This window comes from Zosterops lateralis, assembly GCF_965231275.1.
Source record: "Zosterops lateralis genome assembly, chromosome: 5".
NCBI classification, from domain to species: Eukaryota; Metazoa; Chordata; class Aves; order Passeriformes; family Zosteropidae; genus Zosterops; species Zosterops lateralis.
In genome coordinates, this window is record NC_139766.1 from 43750545 (window position 1) to 43771613 (window position 21069).

The window sequence follows — 21069 nt, forward strand, 5'->3', positions numbered from 1 at the left end:
CAGATGCAATTATTTATGGGTGTAAGTTTGTACCCACAACTGCTAAACCACTCGTAGTTTACACCACAGAATGTAAACTTCAGAAGAAACGTGCAGTACAGGTTCAAGGATGCTCTTAAGAACTAATACTGTCACTAATCATGATAAGGAAATTTCAATTTTAAATTTATAGCCTTTGTCTGACAATAACAGCATCCTGAATATGTTGTGCTTTTTAGAATGCACTGAATGCTCAAGACTTCAGTAAAAAAAATTTATTTTCAATATAAAAGTGCCAAAATATTCACCAACATTGTAATCTATTCAGCAACCAGCTTACTCTAGTAATCAAAATTGCAAGCATCTTTATTCACATTTTTAAATCAAATTCCTTTCACACATTTCCACAATAACCCGAGTCCCTCGAAAGTGGGAAATTTGCATTTCGATTGGCTGCTGTAGTCCATATGTCCAAGTTCATGTAGGCACGGAAGGGGTTAAACCTCGGATAGTATTCCTGCTTACACATAACTGCCTGGTTCTCCACATGGGTTGAATGTTGAGTTGTGGCACTGACGGGGCAGCAGCTTTCATAAACATCACTCTGAGGTGCCCAGATGGAACCAAAAAGTCCAGACATTGGAGACAAGCTTCGGGTGCTTGAGAGGTAGGGCTGCAGAGCAAGATAAAACCAGCATGGGAAACTGCAACATGAACTATTTGCCAAGGGAAATGCCAAGTACTAAATGGGAGGGAGGAAACAGCATTTATGCAGAAACTTAAGAAATCCACAAGTAGAAAATTACACAGGAGTTTACAAAGAAATACAGCTGCCAAAAACAGTACAGCAGCATTAATGTGTGTGTGTGTGTTTAAAGGCCCTTCACTGAATGAAGCCATGTGAGCTCTGCCCTGCATGACACAGATATTACTCTAACAACAACATACCAATCAATTCTGGTCAGACTGTTGAAGAAAATAGAGGAGAAATGGAAAACACACAAAGATCACCATGCATACTTTGAGAGTTAAAATTAAAGGAGAAGGACGCCTAGAAATGACAAGAAAAGGGCTGAAGTATGTGTCAGTCCAGAAAGACTGTGCACACTGGGAGCAGAAAGGGATATTCAGCATGAAAAATGAGACTATAATTGGGAGCTAGGGAATTTAGTTAGAAAATTTTGAAAGCTTGTAAAGAACCTCCTGGAGGGCAAGATGTGTTAGTCTGCAAGGAAGTCTCTCAGCGAAGGTCATGGAAGTCTTGGGACTTTTAAAACTGAACGAAACATTGAAATGTATTGTGGAGAAAAGCTCGCCAGGGAAATGAATTGAATTATCTAATGCATTTTCCAATCTTTACCTTCTGTGTTTCCTGGCATTCCTGAATAAAATATGAAAAAGCCATGTTTATGTTAGGAAAAATTCTTCTACCAGTTTTGCCACTTTTTAACACAGAAGAGTTTTCATTTTTACAGTTGAAAATATTTCTTGCTTTATTTGGTTAGTTTTATTCAAAATAAACCTACAGTAAATGAAAAAAAGATCAGAATTCTAAAGTAGAGGATTTTGAAACATGAGCAGAAGAGAAGAGGGTTACAATTAAAGACTACCTTGAACTGAAGTTACTACACTGCACTATGGGATGAGATAAACATGGCTAGTCTGGATATAACAGGTCAAAGTCAGAATTCTGAAATCTGCACAGATCCAGCTTAAATTGCTTGGATTTTCTACCAAAAAAAAAACCAAAAAAAAAACCAAAAAAAAAAAAAACTGTCAAAGTCACTGAAAGCAGCTGTCCATTCAGCTCTTCAATTTTCAAATCTCTCTGGGTTTTGTTGTCAGCACTTTTCTGGGTTTTACCCTCAGCTGGATCTTTATAGAAAAAAGTCTCAGTAGACTACATAAGCCCAAAATGTTTTTCCATATGTACGCTGATTTTAGTAAATTTTCAGGGAAAAAGACCATCTTGGAATTTTGCAGACAAGGTCGGTAACGTCCTTGACAAAACACTGGGAAAAACATGGGCTACTAATGCCAGCATTAAACACATACATCAGGCTACTGAGAAGATTCATGAAGAACATGCAAGCAACTGGTAAGGAAAAGACAGGAATACACAAGGAAGGCTTTGAAGGAGCACACAAAGGCTCACAGTGACAATACTCACTGTGGAGTTGACGTAGCTGGCAGGCTCCCAGGCAGGTGGCATGTTGGGAGGAGCATTCCAGGTGGAGGGACAGTTTTGGTCAATGAAGGCTGTATTCTGCACTGCTGCAGTACCTGGGAAGCCACTGGGGTAGTTCATGTTTTCTGCAATTTATAAAAACAGGATGACAAACTAAAGCTTTTGCAACATAAAACACTACTAACGTTTCTGTGGAGATATGCTGAATCTTCTTCAGAGTGAGCCGGGCTGGGACTGACCTAATCCTTCAGTGACTTCATGCAGCGTCAGGGTAGCACAGCAGTGCAGTGTATCAATTTCTGTCAACAGGACTACCACTCTCTACTGGGGACCCACTAAAAAATTGCTATCTGGAGGACAGGATAAAGACTTGGCAATCCCTCTACTGGAGAACAGACTCCTTATTAGACAGAACATGTATGGCAGAACCTCCCCAGGCCTCACTGCCAACATGTCTCAGCTCTAAGCACCCGAGGGATCAGCATGCTGCCTGGGATACTGCAGTCTGACCTTTCATTATTACTTAGGTAGGTAATGCTAAAGAATTCTAGATTACTGCCAGTGTGCTTCCTAAGCCAAGAAACTCTAGCCCAAAGATAATTGGTCACAAGAGGCCTTGTATTTCACACACTGGAAGGCAGAAGCCTGCCAGAGGGGAAACAAAGAAGATTGTGCAAAAAGATATGTGTAATACTGTAGGCACAAGCATTTCTCTCTATTCCCTTTGAGAGTCCTGCATATTGCCTTTTCAGGCTTAGTAACTCTATACAAAGGCCAATCTTCTCATCCACCACATGCAGTCATTGTTTATTACTACAGAGCACTCAGCTGGAAAATATGAAGTCCACTTAAGCAATGAACACCCATGTGCGTATAGACCAACTCAGCCTTTTGCTCTATAAAAGGTGAGAGGAAAATAACCATGCTCTGTGATAACTAATTATCTTTATTTCATCTTACCTTCCGGGAAAGCACCATATTCATTCATCTCTAGTGGACAATACATGTTGGAAAACTGGCTGTCACAAGCTGCATTCCAGTCAATGAAGCTGTGTCAAGAAAAAGAAAAATCTGGAGTCAGAAGCAATTTGCAGAACTTCTGAAAATTATTTAGAAATACTTAATGTAAAGCTGTTGCATGCAAAACACCTGTAACTGATCATGAGACTTTTCACATTCCACTTGTCAATTTTGCCAGTATCTACTCTGCACCACTACATAATCACAGCACTCTCTCCTACAGAGCTCTTTTTCCTCTGGGAAAATGAACAGCTTGTAATGATGCTACTAGAATCCTGCAATGCCTAACTGGGTTCAACTTTCTTCCCTGGAAAAAGAAAATAACTTCACTTCTTCCCCACAATCATGGATAATGTAATTTGAGGTGGCAGAAGAAGACATAATAGGTTCAAATGCTTGAGAATAGCAATTAAAATGGAGATTTCTATTTTCCTAACCAAATGTCCTAAAGTCCTGTAAAACAGTGGATTTTCTAAGCTACACATAGATTTCTAGGGGTTATACTTCTTTAATTAAAATAATTTCAGAATTCCAAGAAGATTTTTTCAAAAGTAATTCCTGAAGACACGTCAGTAGTAAAACAGGCCCTGCTACATAGCAAGTTGGAAGTAGTCAAACTCTGGATCCAGTCTGCACAAGGTAGGCATAATAAAAGGATTTCATATGAAGCTGCCCTACTTCAATTTTACTATTCAGCCAAGCAGCTATCTTAAGTTATTACTACTAAATATCAATAAATAATTGTAAAAATGTGCATGTATTTTTGCATAGGAATCCAAATTGAGATAGGTGTATGAAAGCAGTCACAGAATGGGTAAGGCTGGAAGGGAATACATTGGGTCATCTGGTCCAACCTCCCTGCTCAAGCAGGGCCATCCCAGAGCACATGGTACAGAATTGTGTCCAGACAGTTCTTGAATAACTCCAGTGAGAGACTCCACAACCTCTCCAGGCCATCCATTCCAGTGTGTGGTCACCTGCACAATAACCAAGCTCTTCCTCATATTCAGGTAGAACTTCCTGTGCATCAGTTTCTGCCCACTGCCTCTGGTCCTGTTGCTTGGCACCGCTGAGCAGAGCCTGGCTCTGTCCTCTTGACACCCTCCCTGCAGATACTGACAGACATTGATGAGGTCCCCTCTCTTTCTTCTCCTTTCGAGACTGAACAGGGCCAGGTCTCTCAGCCTCTCCTTGCAAGAGAGATGCTCCAGACCCTTAGATAACTTTGTAGCTCTTTGCTGGACGTGCTCCAGGAGCTTCCTATCTCTGTTGAACTGACTGTGGAATCCAGGACTGGACACCACTCCAGATGTGCCTCACCAGGGCTGAACAGAACGACAAGATCACCTCCCTTGCCCTGCTGGCATTGCTCTTCCTAATCCATCCCAGGACTCCCAGATCCTTCTCCCATCATTTTGGATGACAGGATACAACTTGAAGAACTGGTCATATTTCCCTGCTATGTGGTCACAAAGTATTTCTGCTCACTAGTTTGTGGCGCATCTTTCATTACTAAAATTTGCTACGTGAGCAGTGTAAAATACAACAATTAATCAAGTTCATTACTACGGGAAGATCAACCCAAATATACATAGAGCCTGAAACAGACCAACTTGTATCCCTAAACCACCTTTATACTAGAATATTCATCGTTATAACAATGTCTGTTTCTGCTATGTAACACAAGTACACACTGCATAACACACCAAGCAGCACACACAAGCTATGCATTTAGCAAGAGGGCAACAGATTTCAAAGCCAGGCCCTCTGCCTGCAAAAGAAGTGAAAGGAATGAAAGCTTTCCAAAGAGTATTTAGTTAAACTTGAAAAAAGTTCTAGAATATCTATATATGAACAGGGACAGCAGACAATATTTCTTAGTAAAATTAATCATGATGTACTCATGGAAGAGAATGAACAACTAGAACTAAGACCAAAGTGGCAGAAAGACTTTTATTTTAACTATTATCTACCTTCACAAATATTATGAGTAGAGTACAGTCCTCTACATTACAAAAGCTGTTCAGGTACATTATCTGTATTTTTAACATAAAACATAACTTGCCTGTTGTGGACAGAGGGGGTTTCCTGGATCATGCATGGTATATTATTCTCAAGGTTGTAGTTCAAACTGTTTGTCACACAGACTGGCTGGGCAGGCCACAAGTCTCCTGATGGGTAAAGACCTAAAAAAGGAAAGGGGAATGAAATGCAGAGTAACAGGAAGGAGACTCTGCAGATTCTGTCACACTGACACATTATTCTCAGATCCCCAGTAAGGACTGTCTGCTAGAGAAAAAAATCCAGAGTTACTAAACAATTGTTCTTGTGATGAAGGTCAGTCTTGAAAAACATATCAAAATATATTTTTAAATATAAATATAAATACTTGAACTGAGAAACTGGAATTCAACAAAACAGGGCAAGAAGTGCCTACTGAGGGGTCCTTAAGTGTTCAGCTGGCAGTGCCAAGGAGTCACACTTCCACACAGCAGGACAGACAGCTGGGATGCAATTCCCACTGGCTTCTTTGTCCCCACCCCTCAGTCAGTAACCATCTCTGAAGTCCAGCTACACAAATACAGCAAGAACAGGATCAGGTTTCTAACAGTCTGGAGCCATTCCCAACCAGAACAATTTGTGAACTCGGTAAATGCCGCATTTAGCCCCTGGGGTACATAGTCATTATGTTGCTCTTCATGGACTGAGTGCCCTGACTGCCCACAGGATACTTGGTTCCTATCAACTCTATGAGAACTGGCAGCAGAAGGAAAGAAAAAATCCAAATTAACAATTTCCATGAGACAATGGTTGCAAGGTTGGCTCTATTTCATTATTTCACATGATACATACTAATATTGCTATCATGGAAGAAGGTTAATCAGCATTTGTATCCTATCAGACAGAGGTTAAACCTACAGCAGAAGGGCAGGGAGTGCTGCTGCCCAAAGAACCATGTGTCCTGACCAGCTTTCAAACTCCACCTCATCATGTAGCACGATATCTTTATGAATCCCACTCCAAAAGCTAGTATTACTTCCCCCTGAGGTACAAATAATGAAAACCCAAGAATTTTAACTGTGCTACACAATCTCATTCATTATTGCTTTTCAAAGAGAGCAAGCCCCAACTGTGGAAATTTAGAGAGAAAAACAGTCATGTTTGATTTGATGCCAAACTTCACTTTAACACAGCAAGCAGTGCTCTTGAACTCCCAGCTGCATTGCTTCTGGATATCAATCTATGCAAAGCAAGAAGATGAAAAAAAGAAAGAATACCTAGAACATGAGTTGAAAGCTAAATGCTGTCTTCACACAGGGAAGATACAGCAAAAATCATCAAGGTTATAAGCAGAAACTGTCAAGGTTTTAAGCCTTCATTTGCTAACTTTGCACCTAACTTGCTTAGAAGTGAGTCATGTTCTAGTGTCTATTGACTTGGTGCATGAGTTTTTAGCAACATCACTAGGCTGCTTGACAAAGTGTGAAAAAACCAGCTTTAGTTGTTAATACTGACCTTTGTTTTTGTCAGGATCTGCAGCTATGTCAGTGAAATTGGGACACAAGGTTTCAGGATATTGGGGGATGCTGTTCATGTCTCTGCTGAATGAAAGAAAATTCAATTTCTTAACTCATAATCCAAACTATTTCAAAGGAAATATACAGAGATGTAAAAATATTCTAATGACCATCATGACTGCTTTTGCTTTCCCACTGTCCTGATTTTTCCCGTTTTTGAATTACCACCATGCAATTTTTTAAAGTTGGGTTTTTTTCCAATTAAAAGCCAGCTACTTATCACACATGCAAAATGAATAAAATTAATATACCCTAATTATGCCATATCTATTATCCATGTATCAACCTATTGCAAATGAATTCAACAGCTCTTCTCTAAAACTGGAAAACAAGCTATGGTTCATGAAGATCAGTAGGACCTCTTATAATGTTTAACAACTTCCAGGTAAGTTTACTTTTATGTCCATGAAGACACATAGAGGCACGTGAGCATGAATTTGATATTCATCAAAACCCATCAAAGAAACTAGTCAAAATGAATAAAAGAAAACATTTTCAAGCACCAGAAGCCCAAAGGAAAAGGATTAGATTATTCCTCCTGGAGAAAAGAGAGAGTGGTGAAGGAGAAGTGAAATGAGGATTCACAGTAATAAGAATTGTAGATACTATCTCTACAACAGTAAAGAGGGAGAAAAGAATGTGAGGGAGGGAGGAATCAATTTTCATGCTGTATATCCTGGGAGAACATTATTCCCATCAAAAGAATAGCATCAACTTGAAAGTCTTATTCCCACCTTTTTTTTAAAAAAAATTACTACTTGAATACAACTCAGCAGTAATGGAAACGTAGGAAGTTGCTAGGATCTGCAAAAAGTGAAAGTGGAAAACCAATTCCCATTTTTTTTTTCCATTTGGAAGCTTATACTGTATTTATGCAGCATAATCAATTTTACTTATATATTTTCACGTACTGAAGAAGATTCTTCTTCCAACTAGTAAGTATAATTAGATGATCATAAAAAATTACAAAGTAACAGGTAGGTATTATTTATCAAACTGAGACAAGACTTCAAGTTGGTGTTGTTTCTTTAATGCCTTACAGGTGTAGATTCAATTTTTTTACCTGGTATTGCAGATGTTATGAGACAGATTTAGAGTGATAGGAGTTTCAGATGGAAAATCATTTTGTGAAATATTCTCTCCTAAAGAAAAGAATGACTGTGAAAATCAAAGATTCTTAAAAAAAGAAGTATGCACAGAATATACATACACACAAATAGAATCATGAATGGTGTTAATCAAATTTTCTCTCACACTGGATTATCACTAACTGCATCGATTTCAAGGTATGCTGCCTAGGTCCATAGTCTTAACACGTATTTTATGATTTAGAAGTGATTACTACAGTCTTAATGGAGACGTTCCTTGTTACTATCAAATTAAGTCTGAATTTAGAATTACTTATTTTCTTTTTTAAAAGAGACATTATAATTTAACAAAGAGGAAAGTCATATATACACGATTTGTTATCTATTAGATCTCAGGTTCAGACAGATCATACACTATCATTTAGTAATTTAAAGTTTTATACATACACAAATACACATGGAAGTTTCTGCATATTTTTAAATCATTCAAACCATCTCTTTGCAGGTGCCCAAAACTAGGTTTGCTGGTGTCATTTCAGTACTTTAAAATTTACTTCTAGTGCTTCATCACTCTGAATAATTATGGGAGTGACTTTCAACTACTTTAGTAATATTCAGGTATTCAGGAACTGCAGTAATGAACCACAGATCCCATTTCTCATACTAGTCAAGTGGTACAGGTGCTCTGGATACTTACAACTCCAATACATCTATCCAAACCCAGCATCCTCAGAGCTGAACTGCTTTCATACATTTCTCATTTGTGCATTACATAAATAGTTTTAATGTTAAAAAAAAAAAAAAAAAAAAAGCGCAAATAATGTGATGAAACAAATTCAAAGGCAGAAACTGCTTCGGCTAGTTACTCTCACTTCTCCCATTCTTCCATGACAACTAACTGTGCATATTGCTCATTGAGGAGCTTGACAGTCATCTCCATGAAATGCATGGTACTTCTTGCCAAGTACAACGTTCTTTACATCTCTTCTTTTGTGTCTAAGAGGTGCTCTATGAAAGACGAGTTATGTGCCCCATGCCACGGTATGCCTTTCCATTCAGCAGGAAGGCTAAAACTCTGCCCAATACTGTGAAGAGGTGCTGTTTGCAAAACTTACTGGATGGAAGAAAATGCCTGGTAGTGATCACTGGCTTTTTATCTCCATCTGAACTGCTGGTACTGCTCCAGCTACCCCAGCTCCCACGACTTGCACGAACACTTCCTGACGAACTTCCGCAATCTGAGCTTGAATCAGAACAAAACTTCTCCAAACACTTCTTTTTGGACCGCTGATAAAAGTTTTCTAAAGAAGTCAGGAAAAAAAAAACCCAAAACAAAAAAATCAAACAACACAATATTTAAAAAAATCTTGTCAGGGAAAAGTAATCTGAATCATGAATTAACAAGGATTCTCTGAATTTACTGATGAGAGAGAAAATAATATTTACTGATAGCTTCAGTAACTAAACCAGCCCCTAACACAAGGAGGTTCTGACCTATGTGATATCCCAGTAAAATAAATGCAAGTGAGGATATAGTGCTGCTATAGGTAATAGGTCGAAAGAGGAAGTGTATACTGTCCTTTGAAATACAGATTTAATACTTCAAACATAAAACATATTCTGGCTGTAGGAACACGCATACTAAGAGCAATGACAAAATGTTGCAAGTAATGGATTCATGAGTGATAGATTCTCTTTTCTTATTATCTCATCAGAGATGCAAAGGACAATCCTATAGAAATTGATATTTTTTTTCAGATGTCCTCTTCCCTGAAGTCAGGGAAAACAGGCGATTCAAATCCTGATGGAAAGGCAGAAGCAGGTACCCAAGCTACTGGTGTTTTAAAAAAGTGATACAGTTGCTTCAGTTAATAGTGGCTTCCTTTTGAACACAAAAGTAGACTATCAGTCTGTCTTTCCTTTACTGAGAAATTATGATCATTCCTTCTAACTGATTCATCTTCTGGTTTGCACCACCAACCAACCCCATGGAGAAGCATGCACAGCCTTTCAGAAGTGAGCAGCTATTATTTCAGGCACTGCATCATACCAGTCCTGTCATCTTCACATCAGGGTTCAAAAGGCAGAAAAGCACAGGTCTCTCAAGTAAGAAATACTCTACTGCCACAAAATTCGCATTGTATTTCTTTTCCCATTTTAAGACAATTAAGATTGCATACCTGTTTCTCCCTGTATGGACAAGCTCCCAGCTTTTTGGTCTGCTTTACAATTTTCCCCATTACTCTGAGGACACCAGGCTCTTATTCCAATATTCGCTCTCAGATCCGGCCTTTCAAATTCACTGCACATATGCTTCAACTCACTCTGCTCAGGGACCCTAATAGAACCACACCCAAAAAAACATGTTTGCATTTTACATTTCATCTGCATTTTTCCTTTTCAGGCATTAAATATTTCAGCTCACACAGGTATCAAGGCAAAGCAGCAGGGGAAGCAGTAGGATTGGGAGTCTTATTCCCCAACTTCACAGAAACTTAAACCTTTCCCAAAATGCAATATCCTACCACACAGACTACTACTTCTCAGGAGGACAGGCAAGATGACATGCATATTTAACTCCATTCTCTAATGCACTTGACAGAAGGCAATCAGATGTTGCAGTGATAAGCATAGTTTAGCAGTATACAAAGATTGTGATTTTACTCTAGTTATAATTATGCCAGTGAAATGAACACAGGGAATGTTTCTTTGTATCTCAATCTGAAGCAATCTTAAATTTTTGCTAGTAAAAGTGAAATGGAATGTCTGCATCCAAGATCATAATCAGAGAGTATTAAGGAAAAATGATTAAAAGTCAGCTGTCAAATTTCGGCAGAAATGGAACAGTTCCATCTCACACCAGAAAGTAGCAACTGCTGAATTAGTTCAAAGAACAGACACTGAACTTCAGTATTTCGCTGCTCGTATTTTATCCTACTTACAAAGGTGTGCATCCAGGAAAGATTTACACATGTACTGACTTCCCAAAAAATGAATAGAAATTTCTGTACGATGAGTTATAACAGCCCTTTCAGATTTATAATCTCCTTTTAAAGTCCACTGACTTCAACAGAAGCACTTGCAATAAAAATTAAGTCTGTGAAGGCTTTGTAGGATTTTGACTTTAATTCAAAGGGCTGGGGGAGGGGATGGAGTAGGATTTTTTCCTCAGAAGTCTTTCTAGTCTAGCAGCAATTTGTAACTAGTTTTTTTTAATAATCCAAACAAAAAATACATCAAATTTTTTTTAAAAGTAATTTATAACTGAATTTAAAATGCATTAAAACAATTAACAATTAAAAAAAGAAGTTTCCACAATGCTCACTCAATATTCTAGTGCTGCTCTAGTTTATTTAATCATTACAGCAAAAATGCAAGCCACTGTCTCATTTCTACTCATTTCTCTTGCAAAACTGGTAGAGGACAACATTCCTCCAGATACTCAATATAGCAGATGACTCTCCTGAAGGTGGAATCATTTCAACAATTCTATTTTCCTTTTTTCACTGAAGAGAATACACAACTGGAACTTCTCCACACAATACACAAGGGGAAGGAGGCTAACCATCCAAACTTCAGAGACAGCACATTCCAGACTCTAAAGAGAGCTGCCACTGCTATGCAGAATGGACTGCATCTATATACATCCAGATTTATAAATGGAATATTTTAAATTTTTTTGTTTTGCTGGTGATACTTAGTACTGCATATTCTTAAAAATAGATGCTCAGACCAGGATTCAAGTGTGTTTATTTAAATAGATAAAGCAGTCCTGCCTATACCATGCAAAACCTGCAGAAACATTTACAGCAGCTTTAGGTTTCCTCATGATTTGGTGAGGCAATACATACCTTGAGGATATATTTACATTCTTCTTCTTATTTTTCCTAGATGTTCTATTTCTATTCCAATTCATATTTGGTACATTTCCTTCCTTTTTCTCCTGAGGTTTCTTCTTCCTATACGCATCTTCTTGCTGAAGGCAAAAATACAAGCTGAGACAATACATATATTATAAAATGAACTTAACTTAGTCAATGAACTCCACTGGATTTTTCGAGCTAAATTTCTCTAGACAAAATGACCCAACTCAAATGCATAGTTATTTCATGATTTAGTGGCTTTTCACAGCACATCCTCTTTCCAGCACCATCAATTTAACCAGCCTTTCCAAGACTCTGTCCATCAAGACAGCAAGAGATGATGAGAGAGAAATTTTTGAATTCCCAAACTTAGCATTTTCCCTTTACAGCATCTAGCTCTGACTTTCAGGGAAATAAAAAATGGGGGGAGAAAAAGTAAAGCAGTCAATAAAATTCCCAATGTGCTAAAAACAAAAAACATCTGCCAGATTTATGATCAGCTGGTGTGCAAGTTCAGCAGCAATAAATCCTCTCTTTCCTCAGCAGCTGGGGGTGGGGTGGGGGAAGGCATTCATTTGAATTACAGCTGAGAAAATTATGGAGTAAGTTACCAACAAATTCTAGTTATTTCAAAAAATGCAAGAAACAAACTGAGCACCATCAGCCACACATGGAAAGAAGTTTCTAATAACAGTTCTCAAAGCAAGACTAGACCGTGTCTTTTCTGACATATTTCCCAAGCAATGTAAGCAATTCTTCCTTACACTATTTTGCCACGGGATTTCTACCCAGTGGACAGAATACAAACACACTCCAGATTCTCAGGTTTACTAATTGCCTGCTGGAGTTCTTTTAGTGTTTTATGCTGCCTACAATAAAGGTACAGTCTGATGTGTTTATCATACTCAGAAACCAGGGGTGAAGAACGATCCTTCTCAGCAACTTCACAATCTGTTTAAAGGGCTTCTGCCCCGCTGTAATCTCAAATGCAAGTTTCTGATACAAAGCCCTGGTTTTGGAGATCAGGTCTGCAAATCAAGGCCCATATGCCCACCTCTCCTCCAGAGAGTGTTCCCACATCGTGTGTGGCTGACAGCTGCCATTAGATTCCAGCATGCTTGTGCCTGCTCTGACAGTTAACAATCTCTAGCTGTGATATGGCTGTTTTGATTTTTACCCAAACTGTTCACCATCCCATAAAGCAGCATTAATGCACAATGGATGTGGGACAGAACATCTGCATACTTCCTCATTCATCTAATTTACAGTATTTGAGATTTGTGACTCTACATAACAGTCCCCTATATGTATCTATATATGTACATAAACTATAAAAATTTAAATTAAAATTTGAAAAGCAGAAAGACCACAATACAAACCTCAGAAGAAGTAATCTCCTCTTTTGCACAGCATAAAATCTCTTCCTTAGGTGCCTTATTAATCTTTTTCTCTGTGGAAGGCTTTAGGTTGATCTGCTTTTTTAAAGTCTCAGAGTTTTCTGTTTCATTCCTGAGAGGCACTTGCTGGCTATTTCCTACAATTAAACAAAAACAACAGTTTGCATGGGAAGAGAAAGGGCTCCCAGTCATAACCACATATCTTTCTTTAAAAACAGCCCTATGTCGCTTTCTAAAACACCAGAAGACTAATGCCTAGGCTGATAATACTGAAAATTTCAAAATCAAAAGCTAATGCTGTGTAAAAATTCTTACAGCAGTTGCAAAAAGTAGCTTTGTGTTGGCTCATAGTCATGAGCACAACACTCCCAGTGCACACACAGATTACCCAGGTCCTGCTCATCTCATCTGAATTTGAGCTACTTGGGGCTCAGTCATGGGTCTCTAGGTCTGAAGCTAGAGAACACTGGACTAAAAAAGAAAGAGAAAAAACCCTGCAAACTGAGTGGGGAGAAAAGATACTCTTTACTTGGTGCTTGACACCTCTTAAATGTCCTCTGCATTCACTAGGAAGACAAAGGCAAGTCATGCTTTCTTTAGCACAGATTCCACACAAAGTTCTTTTATTTGAGAGGCTTGTGAGGAAGAATTATTTTGATCTAAGAGTCCAAAAGACAAAAGCTTCAAGAGGAAGCCTGCCTCAACTACTAGCTGAGGTGCTCAGCTGAGTCACATTCCTCTGCCTGGGCCAGGCCAGGCCAGAATTAACTGTGCTTCTGATGGGTTCCAGGTATCTCAGAGACCTGTACTACATCCACGGCGATCTGCTACTGAGGCTCTCAGCTGCTCTGAGTGAGAGGTGTCATCACTTAATGAACTGAACTAGCCTCCTCAACTGGGAAAGAAACACCCAAACATTTTTACAGTTTCCTACCAACCAACTACAGCATCCCAGCCCTGAGTCAGACGCTGTCTCCCCTCCAGAGCAGGCAGCCATGAGGACTGCAAGAGGAGCACATGTGAATGAAACACCAGGCAAGAGAAACTGCCAGAGCTCTAAAGAAGGCTCTGTTGCTCTCCAGCATACATGTGAGTACCAAAGGTCCTGAACTCCCTGTCTGCACACCACCAGGTCAGTAACAATAATCAAGATACAAACACTGCAACATGGTACTTTTTAGACTTAACAAATCCTACTAAACGTCTTGAAACACAGAAATACTCGCATGATAGTGCAGAAAACCACAACTGCTAATAGGTAAGAGATTACCTTTAGTGCTTTACTACTGAATACACTGAACAATCTCCTAATTCAAAGCAAAGAATAAGCAACAGTGCATTTTAGGAGCATATGAAGAATCTCTTGTAAGAATGAGTGAAACTATCTCGCCTTTACCTGAGATTGCACACTTGTACCTGCTATAGCTCACAGATAACAACACAGTGAGCCCATTGTAACAACTACACAAGACAGCAGGGCCTGAAATCCCTCTCTGATGGCTCACTCCCTAAATAAACTGCCACAGCTGCAGCAAATGCCAGTTTCACCATTCAGTTACTTTGCCAAGTGCCTCAGCAAAGCCAAGCTTCCCGAGGATACATTCTCATATCCTGCTTTTGATTTCTCCCAGGTGCTCTTCTGCTGTTCTTAAAATTTTGAATTGTGAAGCTAAGAGGTAAGACTTCTCAGGCAGCTTAGCCCCACAGTTTAAAAAAAAAAAAAAAAAAAGGAAAATGAGATAAATACAGCTATGAAATTACTAAGGAAAACACTGATTTGCAGATTCCTACACAATAAAAGTTCACATTATCCTGATGTCAGGTTTTTGTTATTATGGGTCGTTTTACCAAAGGACTTCTGAGTATGTGTTTCTGATTGTGTTTGCTTGATGATTCAAATACTGTATTTTCAGTGGACCTGAAAATAGCAAACTGGGATCCTTCTGAATATCTGACAAGGGCAATTTGTGTCTTATAAGCAGATCTATGACATCAATTATTTTAACAGTTAAAATGCTGCAGCAACAAACTTGAAATCTGTAAAACCAAGCAAATTTATGATTTATGAAACAACTTCAAATGTAAGCTGCTTCCTTAGGAATGTAAACAGACAAATCACAGTGAACACATAAGAAACACCACATTCCCTTGTCCCACACAAAAGACAAAATCCTGATCACAGTGAACTCATCAGAAGATTTCACCTAGTAATTTAGACTGATAGAATTTGAGAAAAACTTACCACTAATTTTCCTAGAAATTTCTTGCAGTTCCGGCTGCTGTTGAGGTGAATTTCTGGACAAGTGACTTTCAGGTAGCTTTTTGGACATCTTCACTGAACAGAACTCCTGTTCTTTGAGCTCAGTTAGATTTTCTGAAGTTTTAAGGTTAGTTTCCTTAGGAAACATACATGTTTGAAGATCTTCCTTCAGATCACACTCTGAAGAAGTATTTTTAATGAGAACTGTGTTTTTCAGTGTACTTTCTTCTTTACCCAGAAAGTCTTCTGGAAGAGTTAAATTCTTGTTAACGTTTATGCCATTTGCATATTTCAGAGTTACCCAGTTCTCACTGACAACATCAGTGCAAATGTCCTCTTTCGGTGCTGAGATTTGGTTCTCTGCAATCTGATTCTGCTTCTCATCAGCAGCTGCAATGGCACTGCCAGCTGCTGTGTTTGGTTTCTGCTTACTGTAGTAAACTGAACATTTGTGTTTCTTCTGAGAGTGGCTGTAGGTTGCAGGACTTCTCTTTGCTGCACTCTGACTTCGGCTGGAAGAAGAGCCTACAGACAGGAAGCCCTTCCCTTTACCTTTATCTGAGGAACTGTAGGAATCCATAAATGTCTTGCAGCTTCCCCTGGAGAAAAAAAACCAAAATAAATTGGGATTTGTTTTTCTTTACAAAGCCATCATGAATTGCTTTATGAGACATTGTTGTAAGAAAAGAAAGGGGGGCATATTCACAAGCCATGAAATTGCTTTAGGTTTCAATTTACCATACCAGTTAAGCACATTCTAATTTCAGTGAGAATTGAGCAAGACTCTAAGAATTTGCTCAGACTTCCAACACACATGCTTCTGTGACTAAGTGCCTAACTGATCACTCAAGAGGGTCAGATTGAGAACCATCAATGTATTTTCCATTCTTTCCATGGCTGCCACACGTGATGCATCCTTTACTCTAATCACACAATTTTTACCTTATGTATTACTGGCAATATTCAAGAGTAATAAACCTCTTACTTCCTCCGTTCCTCCTGGGTTGAGGTGGAAGCTCTCTAAAAGAGGCTGCCTGGAACAGTGTCTCCTTTAAACCAGCCACAGCAATATCAGAATACAGACAGAAAGCACCACTCCACAATAAACAGGGTATAAAAGAAGAAAAAAACAAGTGTTTTTACTTGTAGGAATCAGAGCTGATTACGTCAACAGAGTTGTTCTGCTGTGGTGAAGCACTAGGATTTGGCCTCTGTCTTGATTTCATGAACTCTGCTAGAATATACTGGGCTTGCTGGAAGGCTATCAGAATCACTCCAAGCAGGGACAAACTGCCAAAGAAAACAACAGATACTGGCATCTACAACTTTTAGGAATATTCAGTGAAAGAGTTAAAAAGCTTCTAACAAGATACACTTTTCAAATATTTTGTTAGTAAATTCTAAGTAAAAAGACAGACAATAAACTCAAAATACAGCTTTAAAAATGATAGTTGTAATAGTATTTTCTTTTCCTTTTTTTCCTTATAGGCCTTACTAGTTATTAGCTATATAAAATAACTCAGTTATGAGTTTTACAAAGAAGAAAAATAGAACAAAGAAAAAGTTCATTCTAAAATAGCTAATCTTTGATTTGAAGATAATTTAGAAGTAACTGTGCTGTAATGAGTCTTACATCATACCATAATATGATATTTATCAGCCTGCTGTTCATTCATGATAGTCATTGTCATTATTTTGGTATTTACTAAATACTCTTTCTTTTCCTAGAGAAAATTCTGGCATTAAATCAACTACAAATGCCATTGTATTTCTGAACTAAGATGTAGATGCAAAATATTCTCTCCTTCCATGGTCTATTAACTGCATCAAACATATATGGATCAAAACAAAAATCTTTCTAATTCATCAAACCATCTTCTCAATCCTGCAGTGAAAATTCGTTAGCAGGAAAACAGAATGAAAAATTCCTGGTTTTTCAGATCCCTGCAGTCTTCTTCTGTTGCATCTAGAACCAGGCAAAGCGGTCACTGCTGTTGCTTCATTTGTGCTCTGACCGTTTCCAGTGCCCAAACCATGCAAGCAGCAGCACAGTGTGCATGGGGATCTCAGTTAGGGATGCATCAGCACATGTGCATTATCATCATGACATTCCCATGCACTGCATCTTGTAGGAACTCTGGGGTGCTGTGAGGAAAGCCTTACCTTACGAAGAGGACAGTGAGCCTCCAGAAAGACTCTTCCCAGCTGGGTCCTGGCACCACATCCGCACACAGGGGTAACAGATGGTGAGGGAGAGTCACGTTGAGCGTGAAGTGGAACTCCAAATCCGCAGCAGTCACCAGTGTGAGCTCACGAATTACCCATGAAGATGTAAAATCAGGAGTGAATCTGCCAGGAAAAACAGAGGTGGTGTTACTTTTTCATTGTTGGGCTGGATTTTATTTTCTGAAGTCACACTGATATCAAAAATACAATAATACGACAATGATAACAATAATAAAAAGCATGAAAAATAATTTAATAATATTTGCCAATAGTTTAGTATTATTAAAATTACTAAAATATTGCCTCATTATAAATATGAAATATTAACCTAGTCATCTAATAATAACAGTTTAGCTATATTAAATAATATGATTTTATAATATTTTTTAAAGCACAGTTAAATAAAGTGTCCACTATCTCCTTAAACTTTGCAGGTGGTATTAGGTCATCTTAAATTGGCAAAACATGTGGGTTTATCATGATTCTTCACAATGCTCTTATTACTGTGACATGTTTTCCTTTTATCAAGGAAATGCACATGATCAACTCAGGTTTATCAACAAAAGCACAGCTGTCCAGCATACAGCCAGCATGATTTCAGAAAGGGCCAGGTACTAGGGTACAAAGCTGGAAAGATAGAGAAAGGAGAATACACACCAGATTTGTCTCTTCTTCCACTTCCCTGACCCATGTCATTATTATACTTGACTGCTAGAAGGTAGAATGTGCCTTTCCAATCAGCAGAGGTGAAATTTGTTGTATGGGAAACAACAGTTACTTCAATACAGTAACATTTACTTTACTTTTGCTTAACTCATAGTATCTTTCACTTAAGGATAGTTTAAAAAGTTTAAAATCAGTTTTAGACTATGTGTAATGTTGGGAAAACATGACTAGATTGTGGTCAGGCTACATGGAACAAACTTAGAGAATAACAAGCAAATAAACAACTGTGCCAACTCTTTTGTTTTAATTTATTACTTCATAATGCGCTGATAAAAGCATGTATGTTTGCTTTTTAAAAATAACTGGTCATATAAAGAACCAGTATTATATTGTCCATTTGTTAGTGTTATCCTGAGGGAAACACTTACTAAATTTCTATTCAAAATTTTGTGTGTGGTGTCCTATTGGAGTGTCTGTTTCTGAAATTAATTATTTCAAATTTCCACTTCAGTTATTTTGTCAACAAATTTGTTAGTGCTTACACAATGCTGATTTCTCGTGATGAGTTCTGAGCCAGGAAAAATTCCTGACAGTCCAGCACTTCAAATCCATATCCTTGGCAACTGTAACCATTGATTTTCATTGATGAAATTGTTATAGGCAGAGGCCCAATATTCTCTACTTTGAAGTTCTTTGTAATGGATAGAATTTGCTTGCTGTCTTTCAGTTCTTAAAGGAAAAAACAAAGAGCAATTATTTTACAGTGCATAAAATTATCTTCTTACATTCATAAATTGCCATTTTTACTTACAATTGAATTTAAAAAACCAAGTGACCAAGATTTACTACAGACTGTTCTGCAGTAGTGTATTTCTAAAACTTTTAACTATTTTCAGTAAGAATTTTGACAAAACAGAATCTACACTTCTCATGGCCAAGCTCTCCAGCTTTTACCATTCTGTTTATGTAACATGAATGTTCTGTATCAGTCCCAGTGCAGGGCAAAGCAGCCAGCTGCACAACCAGAGACCTGTGTCTCCTTACTCACGTCGTCTGCAGTCCATTAGTGTAGCTTCTGGCACCTTAAATCGAAGGGATCCTCCTGCACCAGGAAGTCTTCCCCCTACTTTAAGCAGTTCTTTGGCTCCAAAGCCTTCTACATTGACCACATCCAGAATGGTTAAGTTGTTTCTGCCATAAAATAAAAATCAAGCAATCAGCCACTAAAGCACAAATGAAGCTTGCAAAATCATGGCTTTGCTCTCTAGGTGCCCAACCAAGACAACAGTGTTTCAGTAACAGAATCTGGGGCCAAACCTGGACAGGTTTCCCCTAAATAGACAGGATCACTCCAGAACCAGCCACTAGTGAATGTCACGCAGTGAAGGAGCAAGTTTAGCGACCAGTAGCACTAGATAACAACTGTGCCACCTAGTAGAAATGGTTGCTTCTTCAATAAACTCCCTTTTCCTACAAAGGTAACCAGTGTTTGGCTCCATAAAAGCCTCAATGGATACGTAACTCCTATCATTATGAAGTCAGGTTGAAAATAGCAAAGCCACGCAACGTGTTTCTCTCTTAACTGAAACTGCCTCAGTACAGTCATATGCATTTTATAACCCTCTGACCACATATCAAGAAAATTAATGACTGAGACGTCAGGCACAAATCCACTTAAAGCAATTTTTATTAAACCAGAGGTATTCTGACTTTCAAATTTTGACCATTTGTCTATGTGCCAGGACTTTGAAAATTCATCTTTACATTGAGTTACTTGATTCTTACTTACAACTAAAACTTGGCTTACCTGATTAAAATAAGGGAAGCTACTCTTTTGTAGTCAAGAGGTGTAAAAATTACACCAATTTTTCTGGTTTCCAGTGGCTGTAAACTTAACCAAAGCATTTCAGAACTGCACTCCTTGCTGATGAGGTCCTCTTGATGTGCATTCTGTTAAACAAAAAATGCACTTCTTACTCACAGAAAACACATGTGTTTCAAGATGTCAACAAAGAAAGCACTGTATCAATACTTAGCACCACATAGAGTATTTCTGGCAAGGTGCGGAAACTGCTAACTAACTTGTTATACCAAAGTCTTTCCTTTAGACAACATAAAACATCAGATAAGATTGTTTATTTGAGCAAAAGTTCATATTACTGCACTTATTATGAGGAATGTATTACTTCATTATTTAAAACAGCTTTTTTTGCTCAGATGGAAAAGAAATTATATAGTGTCTTTCATATTCAAGGAATCCTGAAGCACTTCACAACAAAGAACTGACAGTCTACTGATTGCACAGGGAAATGTGGCAACCATTATACCCTGAGGGTATGACTTACAACCTGATTGAAGTGAGAAAGGGACTGCTGGCAAATATGCCAATCATTTGAGTCACTGGAAAGAAGCCAAAGGGAATTCTCTACTGTATTAATTGAAAACCAGAACTACCAGAAGTTCACTTAGTCTGGAAATAATGCAAATTTTTATTTTCTTTTATTTTTAATACTGTTGTTTGTTCCTTCTGCCTTTCAAAAATGAAAATGGCCCTATAACCTGCTCTTCCAGAACTGAGGGTCTCCTCTTAGAAAGGGGTGATCAGATATCTATAGCAGTCAAAAAACTCAAATATTCCAAAATGGGCTCTCACTTGGTTGTTTCTCAGTTTATGGATGTTGTACTAACAGCATTTCTGATCTTTTTCAGTTCAAAATGTTTTTATTCTTAGTCTATTTTATGAAAAATAACACATAAAAGCTAGCAGAACCTGCATTTAATAGTCAGCTTTATTAAAAGTAAGC

General features: G+C 38.2%; 1 protein-coding gene across 2 annotated transcripts in view; it reads right to left on the reverse strand.

Moving 5' to 3' along the window:
- Positions 1 to 239: 239 nt before the first annotated feature.
- TMEM131L (transmembrane 131 like) overlaps positions 240 to 21069 on the reverse strand; it is a 79723-nt gene continuing 58893 nt past the window's right edge. For both annotated transcript variants that reach the window (XM_083860984.1, XM_083860983.1), the window contains exons 20-35: positions 20073 to 20215; positions 19314 to 19456; positions 18808 to 18994; positions 17537 to 17722; positions 16517 to 16663; positions 15356 to 15972; positions 13096 to 13250; positions 11705 to 11829; positions 10034 to 10191; positions 8969 to 9154; positions 7829 to 7907; positions 6704 to 6789; positions 5253 to 5373; positions 3128 to 3216; positions 2150 to 2292; positions 240 to 652 (exon numbers count right to left, since the gene is read on the reverse strand). In XM_083860984.1, the coding sequence (XP_083717110.1) occupies positions 374 to 652; positions 2150 to 2292; positions 3128 to 3216; positions 5253 to 5373; positions 6704 to 6789; positions 7829 to 7907; positions 8969 to 9154; positions 10034 to 10191; positions 11705 to 11829; positions 13096 to 13250; positions 15356 to 15972; positions 16517 to 16663; positions 17537 to 17722; positions 18808 to 18994; positions 19314 to 19456; positions 20073 to 20215 (2844 nt within the window). In that variant the 3' untranslated portion in view covers positions 240 to 373. The remainder of the gene's footprint in view (positions 653 to 2149; positions 2293 to 3127; positions 3217 to 5252; positions 5374 to 6703; positions 6790 to 7828; positions 7908 to 8968; positions 9155 to 10033; positions 10192 to 11704; positions 11830 to 13095; positions 13251 to 15355; positions 15973 to 16516; positions 16664 to 17536; positions 17723 to 18807; positions 18995 to 19313; positions 19457 to 20072; positions 20216 to 21069) is intronic.